This window comes from Pongo pygmaeus, chromosome 8 (assembly GCF_028885625.2).
Source record: "Pongo pygmaeus isolate AG05252 chromosome 8, NHGRI_mPonPyg2-v2.0_pri, whole genome shotgun sequence".
Lineage (NCBI taxonomy): Eukaryota > Metazoa > Chordata > Mammalia > Primates > Hominidae > Pongo > Pongo pygmaeus.
Genome location: NC_072381.2, coordinates 68,356,290 through 68,372,451, shown reverse-complemented (window position 1 = coordinate 68,372,451; position 16,162 = coordinate 68,356,290). Strand labels below are relative to the sequence as shown.

The 16,162-nt window shown below is 43.9% G+C and overlaps 1 protein-coding gene across 2 annotated transcripts in view; it reads left to right on the top strand.

Moving 5' to 3' along the window:
* Window positions 1–321: 321 nt before the first annotated feature.
* The window catches only part of VCL (vinculin), a 121,204-nt gene continuing 105,363 nt past the window's right edge, over window positions 322–16,162 (top strand). For both annotated transcript variants that reach the window (XM_054503674.2, XM_054503675.2), the window contains exon 1: window positions 322–1,397. In XM_054503674.2, coding sequence (XP_054359649.1) covers window positions 1,230–1,397 — 168 coding nt within the window. In that variant the 5' untranslated portion in view covers window positions 322–1,229. The remainder of the gene's footprint in view (window positions 1,398–16,162) is intronic.

Genomic DNA, 16,162 nt, shown 5'->3' with positions numbered 1-16,162 from the left:
CCGTGTTAGCCAGGATGACCTAGATCTCCTGACCTCGTGATCCACCCGCCTCAGCCTCCCAAAGTGCTGGGATTACAGGCGTGAGCCATCGCGCCCGGCCTGGAAGATGTCCTATACAAAGCGTGAGGGAACTGGATAATTTGGTCTTACCTATCAAAATATAAAATGCACATACTTTCGGGTTTTTCTCTTTCCTGGTAGGCATTTGCCCTAGATAAATACACAGATGCACAGCACAGGGGCAAGTACAATTCATGCAGAATTGTTTTTTAATAGTGAAAACCAGAACCCAACCCAAGTCCATGAGTAGGAAATCGGTTCTGTAAATAGTTTTATTTCATGCAATGGAATATCATGCAGTCATTAAGAAGAATGAGGTAGACCTTTACCAACAGTGAAAGATAAGGGCATTTTAATCAAGGGCAGTCATACCTAGTTCCAGGAAAATGTTTACTAATCTCATTTACTTAGAAAAGATATATGTAGAAGTGAATCTATAGACAAGTCTAGAAGGCTACACACCCAGCTGTTGAACAGAATGTCTCTGAGGAGGGCAGGGGGCGGAGTCTGCGTTTACGTGAATGGGACGCTGCTGTTTCTCAGTGCACCTCTACTGTTTGAATCTTTTACTAAAAACCTTCCCACGCATTGCTGGGAGGGAATGGAAGGAGTATTTTGAGGGTTTCGTGTGAAGGGAAAAGTTGAGGAGGGGACGTGGGAGACCCCTTGGTCTCATCAAACTCCAGCGCCGCCTGAGGTGAGGAGACCCCGCCCCGCTGAGGTGATTCTGCAGAGGGGCGGAGCTCCCCAGATCCGAGGCGGGAGGCGGCCCGGGGGCGGGGCCAGTCGGCTCCAGCCGCCCGCTCCGCTCCCACCATGCCCTTATAAGGAGCGCCCGGCGTTAGGGCTCGGGAATCCGGTAGCAATCCCGGCGGCTCAGCCCCAATCCCAGGCCCCTCCCTTGGGAATGGGGGAGGGGCGGGGTTTGGCGGCGCGGTGGCTGGGGCGGAGCATGCCGAAAAGGGACCAGTAGGAGTGGCGGCCCAGGTCTGAGCGGCGCTGCCATTGGGCGCGGCGACGAGAGGGGGCGGGGAGCCCATGAGGCTGGTTACGCCGAGGGAAGCCCCGACTCCGTAGTCGCTGCACAGAGTCTGTCTCTTCGCCGGTTCCCGATCCCGTGGATCCTACTTCTCTGTCGCCCGCGGTTCGCCGCCCCGCTCGCCGCCGCGATGCCAGTGTTTCATACGCGCACGATCGAGAGCATCCTGGAGCCGGTGGCACAGCAGATCTCCCACCTGGTGATAATGCACGAGGAGGGCGAGGTGGACGGCAAAGCCATTCCTGACCTCACAGCGCCCGTGGCCGCCGTGCAGGCGGCCGTCAGCAACCTCGTCCGGGTGAGCGCGCAGGGCCTGGCGCGGGAGCGGGCGCGGGAGGTATCCCCGGGGCCCCGGCCCGCGTCGCGGCTGCCTGTGGCCGGCTCGCTGGCCGTGGCTTTCCGCGTGGGTTCCGGAGCCAGGCGCCGAGGGTTCGAATGGCCTCTTCTCCGCCCTGTGACCTTGAGCGAGTCCTGAGCCTCTCCGGGTCTCAGTGTCCTCATCTATAAAATGGGAGCAGTCATGAAAAAGGCTGCCTTGCGGGCTTGTCATGAAGATCTGGCGAGGTATTATTTGGGGAGTGCCTCGCGCGGCGTGTGGCCCACAGCAGGCACCCAATAAATGAGAGTTGCTGGGATGTCCGAGGGTCCCTGCCTCGCGCAGGCTTCGCCCCCACGTTGACTTCCTCGCTCTCAGCGCCTTTTTAGGCCTCCTGGATCTGGCTGTGCGGGGGAGGGAGAGCGGGCCTTCCCACGGATCCTTTGCCTTCTCTTCTAGGGATCCTTATTTGAGCCACGTTGTCCTCCTTTCTAATACTTCTGCCCCTTACCCTGAGACCCGCCTCGCCCACCCCCGCTCCCCAGAGCTCCCTGTATTCCGCCCTTTTATTCACTTGCCTCACTCTCTGTTGCCTCCTCCTCCCTCCTGAGCATTTTACTTATGCTCACTCCTCTGGCACTCTAACACCTTTATGCAGTCATTCGTGACCACAAGCCCGGTTTTTCCTTCCGCTCAGCCCTGCTGCCCTTCCTTTCATTCCCTCCTGTGGACATTTCCACCTGGCTTTACCTGCTGTCAAACGGCCTCCTCCCACTGGGGCCTTTCTAGACTCGGGGGCCCTCCTTGGCCCCTCCTCCTGGCAGGAAGCAAGATGGAGCTGTTGGGAGAGGCCTGTGGAATCTGGGATCTGCCGCCCCTGCCGGAGAGAAGGCTGGGGCATCCGCTCCCCATCCACAACTTCCCTGGTGGCTCTGCAGACCCCTGTAACCCACAGCTGTGACTCATAACCGAGGTGATTCCTGGAAGAGGTGGAGCCCACGTCTGAAATGGGAAAAAAAGAGGTGCTGAGACCAGTCTCCCAACACTCCTCTGGCTAATGTCACACTTTTCTTTCCCACCCTGGGTGGGTGACTCAGACTGGTCCTGCTTGTGAGGAACAACTTTGGAAAAAGTTCATACTGCTCCCCCACTGAGCTGTGTAAATAGTGTGTGTCAGGGCAGTTGGGCGGCAACTGTGGGTCTGTCTGGGTGGGGCTTGGGTTACTTTTCTGATTTGAGCACTTTAGTGCACTTGGAGGCTCTTTAGCAGCTGAAAGTCTTCCTCAGTCTTCAGGGGTCCCTGGACTGTCTCAAGCAATTTAGGAGACTGGTAGCTACGAAGACAGGGTGACACCACCGACCAAATTCCTGATCTTTCTTCTCTGTAGCTTTAGTAAGAATCTATTCATTCAGTAAGAATGCTGTATTCATTCACAATGTGTACTTGTACATTGTTCTTCTTTTTATAACTAATTTGAACAGAACACTCCAGAGTACATTCTTATGTAGTGTTGTCTAACATGGCTGCATTCCAGGCCTCCATTTTTCAACAAATAGGAAACAATGTAAAGAGACAAGGTAATAGTGTCTCTCCATGTAGTACTTCAGGAAATGAAATCTTAAAACCACATGTTGCACTTGGAACAGAGCTAGTGTAGTCTAGGGGTTGATATCTGGTTAGGCTATTTAGAGAAAAGTTATTTATGGGCTTCCATGCCATGAATTAATAAGCACTGAATGTCTGCTATATGGAAAACACTGCAATAAATCAGTGCTTCTCAGCTTAGAGTGTTCATGAAAATCATCAGTGGGGCTTTTTAGAAATAAAGATGTCCAGCTCCCACCGGTCAAGGCCTTTGTATTTTGCTTTTTTTTTTTTTTTTTTTGTGAGCCTGGGTCTCGCTCTGTCACGCAGGCGCTGGAGTGCAGTGGCGTGATCATAGCTCACTGCAGCCTCCATCTCCTGGACTGAGAAAAACCCTCCCACCTCAGCCTCCCAAGTAGCTGAAGGCCTTTGTTTGTTTTTGAGACGGAGTCTTCCTCTGTCACGAGGCTGGAGTGCACTGACACGATCTGGGCTCACTGCAACGTCCTCCTCCCAGGTTCAAGCGATTCTCCTGCCTCAGCCTCCCGAGTAGCTGGGACTACAGGTTCGCACCACCGTGCCCAGCTAATTTTTGTATTTTTAGTAGAGACAGGGTTTCACCATGTTGGCCAGGATGCTCTCCGTCTCTTGACCTTGTGATTTGCCCGCCTCGGCCTCCCAAAGTGCTGAGATTACATGCATGTGCCACCGTGCCCGGCCAGGCCTTTGTATTTTTTAAGAAGCTCCATAGGTGATCGTGATATACCCCCCTTAGTTAGGAAACACTGTAATACACACTGTGAGACAAATACAAAAGAAATAAGGTTATAAAATGAAAACAATTATATGTAGTTAAGTTATATACTTTCCAACACATACAAAAGAGGGGACTTGAGATTGGTGGTAGCTATGGGTTAGCAGAGACAAAGTAGGGAGGATTGTGCTGATAAATAGTTAATCATGAACAAAGGTACTTGTGAGTAAGTCACTTCCAGGTTACAGCAAGTAGATTATCTTGATTGCAGTTCAGGAGACAAGTTGGAGAGAAATTGGAGATGAAGTTGGTGCGTGACATATGGGCAGTGTAACATAGGCCTTATCCAAAAGGATGAACAAAGAGAGCAGGAGGGGAAGGAGGATGAGAATAGTGTGTGAGAAAGACTGCATGAGAATGGTGTGTGAGAATAGTATAGTGTGTTTTGGGGAGGCCAGAGGACCCACCCATTGCTTCACATTCTCCGTGCCAATTGTGACCGTTAAATATGTGGATTCTGTACATGCTTCAAGATTGTTCCTGGAGGTCAGGCCTTGTCTGATATTCCTCTCTTTTTAAAAAATTTTATTTTGATTTTAAATAGAGACAGGGTCTGTATGTTGCCCAGGCTAGTCTCGAATCCCTGGGCTCAAGCAATCCTCCCGCCTTGGCCTCTCAAAGTGCTGGATCACAGTTGTAAGCTACTGTGCCTGGTCTGATATTTCTTTACATGGTCCTCAGTTCCTGCCCTCAAAATTGGCACATAGGATCACTCAATAAATATTGTTGAAGGAACTATGGGAAGGGAGACAAATTGGGAAGCTTTTAAAATTGGTTGGTTATGAAGAAAATGAAGGCCTGGACTTGGGAGTGGCAGGGAAAATGGAAAAGGAATTAATCAGAAATATATTAGAAGAAGAAATAATAGAACTGGATAATTGAACTCTGAATTTGCTAGAAAAGAAACATGGTATTACGGTAAAATAATGAAACTGATTTTAGAACAAATCTTCTGGAATTTATGTAATCTGGGTGAGTATTTCTTGGGAGTTACTTTGGGAGGTTATATCCTTATTCCAGTGCTTTTCTTTGGGAATTTCTTTCAGATTATTTACATACGTATGCCAAATTAGTCTTATTTTGGTCAAGAAAATGAACATTTTGACTGAAGTAGGCATTCTTGAGCTCAACTACTTCATTTACTGTTCTTGAGCCTAAATGACTTTCAGATATTTCCATAATTAAAATTTACTAGATGAAGATGAAATTCTCAATTGTTGTACATAGTCATTCACTTATCAAGCAGGTATTTATTGAGACCCCTTCAAATGTCAAAGCAATAAGTGTGATGCCTGGCACAATCAGTATGATACTGAATTGGAAGTTTTTTTTTTTCTGAGATGGAGTTTCGCTCTTATTGCCTAGGTTGGAGTGCAGTGGCATGATCTTGGCTCACTGCAACCTCCGCCTCCCAGGTTCAAGTGATTCTCCTGCCTCAGCCTCCCTAGTAGCTGGGATTACAGGCATGTGCCACCACGCCCGGCTAATTTTGTATTTTTAGTAGAGACGGGGTTTCTCCATGTTGGTCAGGCTGGTCTTGAACTCCTGACCTCAGGTTATCCGCCTGCCTCGGCCTTCCAAAGTGCTGGGATTACAGGCATGAGCCATCACGCCTGGCTGAATTGGAAGTCTTAAGTGGCACTGAGGAAACAGAGTATGATGGAAAGTCAGAGGAAGATGAGATTACTTTTGATTGGAGAATCAGGGAAGGCTTCATGGAGGATATAACATTGAGTTGGGTCTTAAAGACAGATGGGATTTGAATATTTAGAGATGTGGTAAGAAAGGTATTACTTGGCCAAGCGTGGTGGCTCATGCCTGTAATCCCAGCACTTTGGGAGGCCGAGGTGGGCCGATCATGAGGTCAAGGGATGGAGACCATCCTGGCCAACATGGTGAAACCTTGTCTCTACTAAAAATACAAAAATTAACTGGGCATGATGGCACGCGCCTGTAGTCCCAGCTACTCGGGAGGCGGAGGCAGGAGAATCACCTGAACCCGGGAGGTGGAGGTTGCACTGAGCTGAGATCTTGCCACTGCACTCCAGCCTGGCGACAGAGGGAGACTGTCTCAGAAAAAAAAGAAAGACATTACTTACTTTTATGGGGGCAGGACTCATTAGGATTTGTAATTTCATGTATATTTGCTAAGCAAAGTGGTCTGGTCACTGATATATATATATATATATAAAATTTGCAACTGGGTCATCACTTTTACTCCACGGTTAGGGAGGGGGTAGGGTGGGAGTATTTATTTATTTTGAGATAGAGTCTCACTCTGTAGCCCAAGCTGGAGTGCAGTGGCGTGACCTCAGCTCACTGCAACTTCTGCCTCCCGGGTTCAAGTGATTCTCCTGCCTCAGCCTCCCAGGTAGCAGGGATTACAGGCATGTACCACTTAAAACTCTATTTAAGGCAGTTTTAAACACAGAGAGTGAGTCCAATTCAATAATGAAACAAGGAAGAGGAGGTAGTCAAGGGAAGGGTGAGAAAGGAAAAATAGGTGAGGGGCACAAGAAATTCTAAGAAGGCTTGGATTCAGCAGGCAGTGTGAAAAAGTCACAAGTCTTAGACTGAGTACTTTGTAGCATGGTATATAAATTTTTCTTGTTTTCATTAAAATGGCCCATAGAAATGTGTCAGTCTGTGATGTGACATTACAGTCATGCCAGTTTTGTTAATGGGGCTTCAGATACTTTGCTTTCTCCATTGCATCTGAGAGCATGTGTTGTAAGTACTCCTTGGGCTCATGAAATATTTATTTTAGGAGTTTTTTGTGGCCTTGACTTTTATGGGCCTCACTCGTAAATCATATGCTCTTGGGACCAGCTCTGGGACAAATAGCAGTATTATCTTCACTTTACACTGATAAATGGGAAAGACTGCTCTGCTCTTGTTTTGTTGTTGTTTAGAGATGGAGTCTTGCTCTGTCGCCCAGGCTGGAGTACAGTGGTGTGATCATAGCTCACTGCAGCCTCGAACTCCTGGACCCAACAGATCCTCCTACCTCAGCCTCCTTAGTAGCTGGGACTACAGGGGTGCACCTCCACGCCTGGCTAATTTAAAATTTTTTTTGTAGAGATAGGGTTTCACTATATTTCCAAGGCTGGTCTTGAACTCCTGGCCTCAAACAATACTCCTGCCTCAGCCTCCCAAAGTGCTGGGATTATAGGCATGAGCCACTGTGTCCAGCCTACTCTGGTCTTAAAAGGAGATCAGCAGTTAATTTTGTGATTTGTAATTATCAGTATTAACATCTGAAAATATTTTTGCTTTAAAATTTGGTTGATATTAGACTTTATTTCAGTTAAGTAAATAACAATGTTTGGGTGGGTGATTTTTTTCTTCTTAATATTTTTCTGTATTTTCCAATTTTTGAAAATTAATATATAATTCCTATGCTAAGGAAAAAATAGAGTAAATAAAAAGAATATTTATGTGATCATTTATAGCTCATAAAATACTTTAATATTTATAATCTCATGGCAATCTGTGGGTAGGTATAGTGGTGGTCTCTGTTTTACAGATGAGGGAGGATACTTTAGTTCAGATAAATTAAGTAACCTGCCCACAGTGGCACACCTAGTTAACCTGGACTTGAACTGTGGTCTGTTGTTCCAGATCCTCTTTTTTTCACACCACCATTCCACATCTACTTAGAGCAAAGTTGTTAAATATCAGGGGAGGTTTCCCACCTAGAATCAGAAGCAACAGGAATGCTGTTAGTCATAGAAGTTCCATTTGTCCTGGGTTTGGCAACAGTATCTGTTTAGAGCCTGGCTTTAGCATAGCCTGCATGAATGGCCTATATGAGAAGAATGATGTGAAGGTAAGCTTGTTTCATAGCCACACCCAATTTCGTAGCATTTCTTTTCTTTTCTTTTTTTGAGAGGGAGTCTCACTCTGTTGCCCAGGCTGGAGTGCAGTGGTGCGATCTCGACTCACTGCAACCTCCGCCTCCTGGGTTCAAGTGATTCTCCTGTCTCAGCTTCCCGAGTAGCTGGGATTACAGGCATGCGCCACCATGCCCGGCTAATTTTTGTATTTTTAGTGGACACTAGGTTTCACCATGTTGGCCAGGGTGGTCTTGATTTCCTGACCTCAGGCCATCCACCCTCCTCGGCCTCCCAAAGTGCTGCGGTTACAGATGTGAGCCACTGCGCCTGACCCACAGCATTTCTTTTTTGAGAAATTAGAGTAGATACAGATCAACACAAAAGTATGCCTGCAAAACAGATGAAGAGTTTTTGTGGTATATGTGACTGCTTAGCTTGAAACCTATTAGAATGAAATCATATTTAAAATAACTTTGTAGATTCCTTGGGGAATCATGAACTTTCATTTGTAAAGCTGTTCCTACATCAAAAGAGAGGTAAGAATGAGACAGATATCTCTATCTATATATAGATATAGATATTTTTCTTTTTTTTCTTTTTTGAGATGCAGTCTCGCTCTGTTGCCCAGGCTGGAGTGCAGTGGTGCGATCTTGGCTCACGGCAACCTCTGCCTCCCAGGTTCAAGCGATTTTCCTGTCTCAGCCTCCTGAGTAGCTGGAATTACAGTCGTGTGCCACCATGTCTGGCTAATTTTTTGTATTTTTAGTAGAGATGGGGTTTCACCATGTTGGCCAGGCTAGTCTCAAACTCCTGACCTCATGTTATCCACCCACCTTGGCCTCCCAAAGTGCTGGGATTACAGGTATGAGCCACTGCACCCAGCCAGAGACAGGTATATATTTTGTTCCAATCATTTTTAACATTTACTCATGTGGCTGAGAGAACAGAAGATTTTTGGAGATGGGCAGTTATCCGTCGGTATCCATGGGGGATTGGTTGCAGGACCCCCCCTCGGATACCAAAATCTGCAGATACTCAAGTTACTTATATAAAGTGGTGTGGTATTTGAATATAACCTATGCACATCCTCCTGTATACTTGTCATCTCTAGATTACTTATACTGTAATACCTAATATGATGTAAGTGTTATAGTAATACTGTTTTTTGAATTTTTATTTTTATTGTTGTATTGTTTTTTATTTTTATTTTTATTTATTTATTTTTTTGAGACAGAGTCTTGCTCTTTCATCCAGGCTGGAGTGCAATTGCACGATCTCGGCTCACTGCAACCTCTGCCTCCCAGGTTCAAGAGATTCTCTCACCTCAGCCTCCTGAGTAGCTGGGATTACAGGCACCCACCATAATGCCTGGCTAATTTTTGTATTTTTAGTAGAGATGGGGTTTCACCTTGTTAGCCAGGCTGCTCTTGAACTCCTGACCTCAGGTGATCCGCTCGCCTTGGCCTCCCAAAGTGCTGGGATTACAGGTGTGAGCCACTGTGCCCGGCCTAGTTTTATTTTTATTTGTATATTTTTGATCTCCAGTTGGTTGAATCCATAGATGTGGAACTCAAGGATATGCAGGGCTACAGCTATGTTTAAATTTTAATGGAACCACAACTTAAATGTTTGTTTACATCCACACAGTGGAAAATTGGGTTTTTCCAAAGCTGTTTTATAAATAGAGCTGGTATAACTCTAAATGGGCAAAGTAAGAGGGCAAAAGTCCTCTGGTATCAGCAACAGTAGCTTAGATTGGGTCCTCCTGTTACAGTCCTGGAGTAAGGACAACAGTAGGACAAACTACTTTTATAGGACTCATTTGAATTTTACTATTTCTTAGATATTTGTTTAAAAACAAACTAGCCTGGTTATTTCATATACAGGTTGAGTATCTCTAATCTGAAAATCTGAAATCTGAAATGCTCCAAAATCTGACTTTCTGAGTATTGACATGATGCCACTCGTGGAAAATTCCACATCTGACCTCATACGATGGGTAGAAGTCAAAACTTTGTTTCATGCACAGATTATTACAACTATTATGTAAAATTACCTTCATGCTATGTGTATAAGGTGTATGTGAAACATAAATGAATTTTGGGTTTAACCTTTGGTCCTATCTCCAATATAGCTTATGATATATATGCAAAAATTCCCAAATCCAAAAAAATGTGAAATATGAGATACTTCTGATCTGAAGCATTTCAGATAAGGGGTATTTAACCCGTACTTATTTAATGACTCATCATTTATATAGTTATGAAGTGTTTATGTTTTATATATAGTCATTTTATTTCTATTTATTTATTTTGAGACAGGGTCTTGCTCTGCTGCCCAGGCTGGAGTGCAGTGGCACAATCTGGGCTCACTGCAGCATCGACCTACTGGGCATTGATCCTCCCACCGCAGCCTCCCGAGTAGTTGGGACTACAGGCTTACACCATCATGCCCAACTATTTTTGTATTTTTAGTAGTATTTAAACAAATATCCAAATGGGGTTTTGCCATGTTGCCCAGGCTGTTCTTGAACTCCTGGGCTCAAGTAATCCACCTGCCTTGGCCTCCCAAAGTGCTGCGATTACAGATGTGAGCCAGTGTGCCTGGCCAGGATTGTCATTTTAAGAGCCTTCTGACAACTTCCCAGTCTTTCACTACACCCTTAGGAAATGGGTAGGATAGGAATATCCTCATTATCCGCAGCCTATAGTTCAGCATAGCATGGAGATGCTCTGTTATTACACTCATACTTGTTCAGTGTTTGTCATCTTACTAAGTTGTAGGTTCCTCAGTGGCAGGGATGATATGCCTGTCCGGATTATAGGTATGCAATATACTTTTTTTTGAGACGGAGTTTCGCTCTGTTGCTCAGGCTGGAGTGCAGTGGGACAATCTTGGCTTACTGCAACCTCCGCCTCCTGGGTTCAAGTGATTCTCCTGCCTCAGACTCCTGAGTACCTGGGATTACAGGCATGCGCCACCACACCCAGCTAATTTTTGTATTTTTAGTAGAGACAGGGTTTTACCTTGTTGGTCAGGTTGGTCTCAACCTCCTGACCTCAAGTGATCCACCTGCCTTGGCCTCCCAAAGTGCTGGGATTACAGGCATGAGCCACTTTGCTCAGCCAAAATTTTTTTTTGAGATGGAGTTTCACTCTTGTTGCCCAGGCTGGAGTGCAGTGGCACAATCTCCGCCCACTGCAACCTCTGTCTCCTGGGTTCAAGTGATTCTCCTGCCTCAGCCTCCCAAGTAGCTGGGATTACAGGCACCCACTACCACGGACAGCTAATTTTTTGTATTTTTAGTAGAGATGGGGTTTCACCATGTTGTCCAGTCTGGTCTTGAAGTCCTGACCTCAGGTGATCTACCCACCTTAGCTTCCCAAAGTGCTGGGATAGGCATGAGCCACCGCGCCCGGCCTAAATTTTTAAATTAAGTGAACATATGCATAGCATTTATTTTTATTTATAACATATAGTATTAGGAATTATTGTACAATGAATATTTCCCATCCCCAGCTTTCAAATATCTGGTATAGCCAAATTTGAGCCATCTCATGGAATTTATAATGGGCTTTGACTGAAACAAGTGAAATATATACTAAGAGAGAGGAATGAATGGCTAACTGCCCATTGTTTGAGATAACAAAAGTGTTCAGGCTATTTTGGGTTGTAGTTTTTCTGTTTCAGAGTCATTTCAGCTATGCAGATCACTTACTAAATTCATAACGTGAGAGTATGTTGCCTTCTATCTGAAAGTGGCGTTGGGATTTTGCATTCTCTTCTTGGGAGTGCCTTTTTAAAATTTAATGATTTAGACCAGATGTTGATATATTATTTGGAGCCCTGCTGGTTACAATGTAGTCTCATACTATGAGTCAGAATTCCTTATTAAAGGATCTTTATTTCCCTGAACCATATGGCAAGAGACAAAGATATCACAAAGTTGATCTGCTGCTTTTTTGCTTTCTGGCTGATTTGGGCCCAGCCTTTTCATTAAACCTTTAGGTCATGGTTCTGACAGTGGGGTGTATTTTTACATAATAAACCAGCATTAGGGCAGTATCAAAAGAAGTAGCAGTCTTTAATGAGCAAATATCAGAGATTAGCTGCTTTCTTTGTAGAGGTTTCTTTCTAGAATATGCTATTTGGTCAGAATTCTTGATGAGGAAGGTCCATTCAGTCAGTTCTTGTTGCTCTCAGGCAGGTCAGCCCTTAAACCTTTCCATATAGATAGGAGTAGAATAAAAAACAAACTTCTGCTTTGGCATTTTTAAGCTTCAACAACTTTCAGTGCTATATAATGTAAATCCTTCAGCGTTAACTTTTGGGGGAGGAAAATTCAAGTCTGTAATACGACTGAAAGATAGAGAAGAAATTTGATATATTGGAGGAAGGACCTCCCATTGAAAGCTTTCATGTGTCTTTCTTTTCCTTGTACCTTGGATCTGTAGAGGTCTTGCAGTATATGTTTGAATATAGTGGGCCACATAAGTTCAGGTAACATAATTTTCAAATTGTCTAGGTGGCTGTTGCTTTTTTTTTTCCCCCCAGCCATTTTAGTATTTAATTCTGTTTTTTATTTTTTATTTTTTTTGAAACGGAGTCTCGCTTTGTTGCCCAGGCTGGAGTGCAGTGGCGCGATCTCGGCTCACTGCAAGCTCCGCCTCCCGGGTTCGCGCCATTCTCCCGCCTCAGCCTCCCGAGTAGCTGGGACTACAGGCGCCTGCCACCACGCCCGGCTAATTTTTTTGTAATTTTAGTAGAGATGGAGTTTCACCATGTTAGCCAGGATAGTCTCGATCTCCTGACCTCGTGATCTGCCTGCCTCAGCCTCCCAAAGTGCTGGGATTACAGGCGTGAGCCACCGCACCCGGCTTTAATTTTGTTTCTATTGGGAATTGTTATGGAAAGGAAAGCCGTCTTACCTTATTTATTTATTTATTATTATTATTATTATTATTTTGAGACAGAGTCTCAACTCTGTTGCCCAGGCTATGGCATGATCTTGACTCACTGCAACCTCCACCTCACGGGTTCAAGCAATTCTCCTGTTTCAGCCTCCCAAGTAGCTGGGACTACAGGCATGTGTCACCACACCTGGCTAATTTTTGTATTTTTAGTAGAGATGGGGTTTCACCTATTGGCCAGGCTGGTCTTGAACTCCTGGCCTCAAATGAACCACCCCCTCAGCCTCCCAAAGTGTTAGGATTACAGGCGTGAACCGCGCCCAGCCACCTTTTTCTTTTTTTAATTTTTCTTTACTTTTTTGAGATGGAGTCTTGCTCTGTTGCCCAGCCTGGAGTGCAGTGGTGAGATCTCAGCTCACTGCAACCTCTGCCTCCTGGGTTCAAGTGATCCTCCCTCTTCAGCCTCCCAAGTAGCTGAGATTACAAGCATGCACCACACACCTGGCTAATTTTTTGTATTTTTAGTAGAGACAGAGTTTTACCATGTTGGCCAGGCAGGTCTCAAACTCCTGACTTCAAGTGATCCATCTGCCTCGGATTCCCAAAGTGTTGGGATTACAGGCTGTGAGCCACTGCACCAGCCTACCTTTTTCTTCTTAACAAGTTAAAAACAGATTTATTAGGGAAGGAAGTTGAGAATATGTAAGTAGGGAATTTTGTTCTTTTGTATTTTTATCATAATTAAAGTATTTTAGTTTTCATATTGCACTAAAAAATTATACTATTGAACAGTATACTATTAGTAATCACTTTTTATCATGCTGTGTCTTCATATAGCCTGAAAGAATAATTTTTCTTGTTACAAAGCAATGCATTTTTATTGTTGAAACTTTCGAAAATCTATCTTTATTTGCAATCTTCTCTCAGTATTTCTCAGCCTTTTTCACTTCTGTCTACTTGAACTTGATTTACATCCTTTTTTCTTGTTACTCCAAACCAATTTATGTTTCTCTGGGTATAAATACAAATTTAACTGTATATAGATGGACCAGCTCTTATTCTTTTCACCGTTTAAAAAAAAAAACCAAACAAAAACAAAACCCATCTCTAGTTCACTTTCCTGCTCATGAATTTTCAAACCAAGGTGAGGAAACCCACTGTCTTAAAATACCCCAAGACTTTCTCTGCCATTTGGGGAGCTGTGCTCTAGATAGGAAACTGCTGCTTCAGAAAATATGAAATGAAATAACTTCAAGATAATGAACCTCATCCTGAAAGAACTTCTGGTCTCAACATACTTATTAAGACATGGGGGCTGGGCATGGTGGCTCACGCCTGTAATCCCAGCACTGTGGGATGCTGAGGTGGGTGGATCACCTGAGGTCAGGAGTTGGAGACCAGCCTGGCCACCATGGTGAAACCCCATCTCTACTAAAAATTCAAAAAATTGGCTGGGCATGGTGGCAGGTGCCTGTAATCCCAGCTACTTGGGAGGCTGAGGCAGGAGAATCGTTTGAACCCAGGAGGCAGAGGTTGCAGTTAGCTGCGCCATTGCACTCCAGCGTGGGCAACAAGAGTGAAACTCTGTCTAAAAAAAAAAAAAAAAGACATGGGGTCAAATAACCATTGATTAAATTAAGTATGTACGTTGCATGTATGCAAAGAGGTAGAGTGGGATAGAGTGTTGGGTAAAAAGGAACTTGTATAATTAGACATAGGAAATGGGGAACTCACTGCCTTCTTTCAAGTCCTTGGTAAATCTGTAGATTCTGTATCCTCATACACTGGATCATCAGTCCTTGGATGATGGATTTCATATCAAATTTTCTTCCTCTTCTCCTCCCTACTCTCCTAGGGTGTCTCCCTTTAGACTGTTGGTTTCTGGAGGGCAAGGACTGGGTTTTATTCTTCATATTATTGGTTCTGTGTTTACCATAGTCCCCTGCTCATCGTAGTTCTTCAATTAAGTGTGTTATGTTCTGATATTTAATATACCAGCTAGTCATTTTAGGTTATTTTATGATAATAAGGATAGCTGATTATCTCTTGCCTCCACTGGAAGGCATGATGTTTCTCTTTTCCTGCCCTCAAATGTTGCTATGTATCAAATATTTATAGTCTTAAAGAGAAACAAAGATTCATAAATGATACTATATTGTGTTGGGTACATATTTTGAACTTTTAGATTCCAAAAAATTCCATGTCACTTCTATCAGAAGTTAGCACACTAGATTGGCATAAGTGTGGGGTGTGTGTATAGAGGAGAGAGGTGGTGAATCTTAGAACTCAGAATGTTTTACAAATGTTGTTAAGCTGCAGAAAATAGAGTCTTTGGCCCTTAGAGAATTTCCCACTGATAAAATTTCCAGTTGAATGACTTTTAAGGGGAAAGTGGCTGAATTTCACTGCACTTCTTACCACAGCTGGTCACCATCCAAGTCAAAGTCATTCCTTCTTTTGAAATAAGCTTAAGTTATTCCCATGAGTAAGCTTTCTGTGAAGAAAGAAATGGCACAGTTGTTAGAGTTGAGAGTTGAGGGACCTTTGTTATATAGCTTCCTTGTGTTTCCAGCCTTCTCTTTGTCCTCTTTCCATCCCTGGAGAACTGGCTCCTCTTTTATCTACCAAGTGGATAACATGTTTTTATTCTTGCAATTAAAATAGATAAGGATATATGAATAGGCTAGTAAATCTTATATAAGAAAAAATGTAGATCAGCAACACTTAAATTTCTCATTCTACAATTCTCCCCAAATAGTAAAATTACTTGTCAAACTCCAGCTATGCACATTGCTAGGTGTTGGGATATATAAGATATGGTCTCTAGCCTCAAGTTGCCTAAAACACAGATGAAATCAATAATCTTAAAAAAAGATTTATTCACATTTTCTCCACCAATATAATTATTGCAGAATTTATATATTCTTCTTAAAGAGTCGTGTGTTAACTACTACAAATACAGTGGTTTTTCTTCTTTGGAGTCATGGAGAAGATGTTAAGTGGTAGTGACGTGGGGGAAGAGTGACACACACACAGTGGGCCAGCAGCAGATCGAAACTGGTATGGTATGAGAGGAGTGAGGAGGTGGTGGGCCACCTAGTTAGGAAGAGACCTTTGAGCATTGGCCTCAGCTGCTTTCTGCTTGTGGCTGCCCAGACTCACTGGGTTTTTGTTTCCTCCAAAGCACAGTGCTTCCTGTTGGCTTTCCTTCTGCCTGATGTACTCTTCTGTACTTCTTTACTTGGATAATTTCTACTAATTCTCAGTCTTCATAGTACATGTCCATTTTTCAGGGACACTTTCCCTGACTACCTCTAAGCTAGGTTAGGCCTATCATGTACTTTCTATATTTTTTCCTTATTATGCTTATCACAATTGTAATTAATTATTTGTGTGATTATTCACTGTTTAACATCTCTCCCCACCAGAGCCTCAGGGGCAAATATTGGCTCTGCTATGTTTGTCTCTGAATTTTTAGTGTCCATCATGGTGCTTAGCATATAGTAGGATCTTGCCTTGTGGAGTAAAGTATTTGTTGAATAAACAAATAGGAAGGCCATTTTCTGCTCCGAGCAAAAACTGTTTTAAGCTTCTTTGGAGAA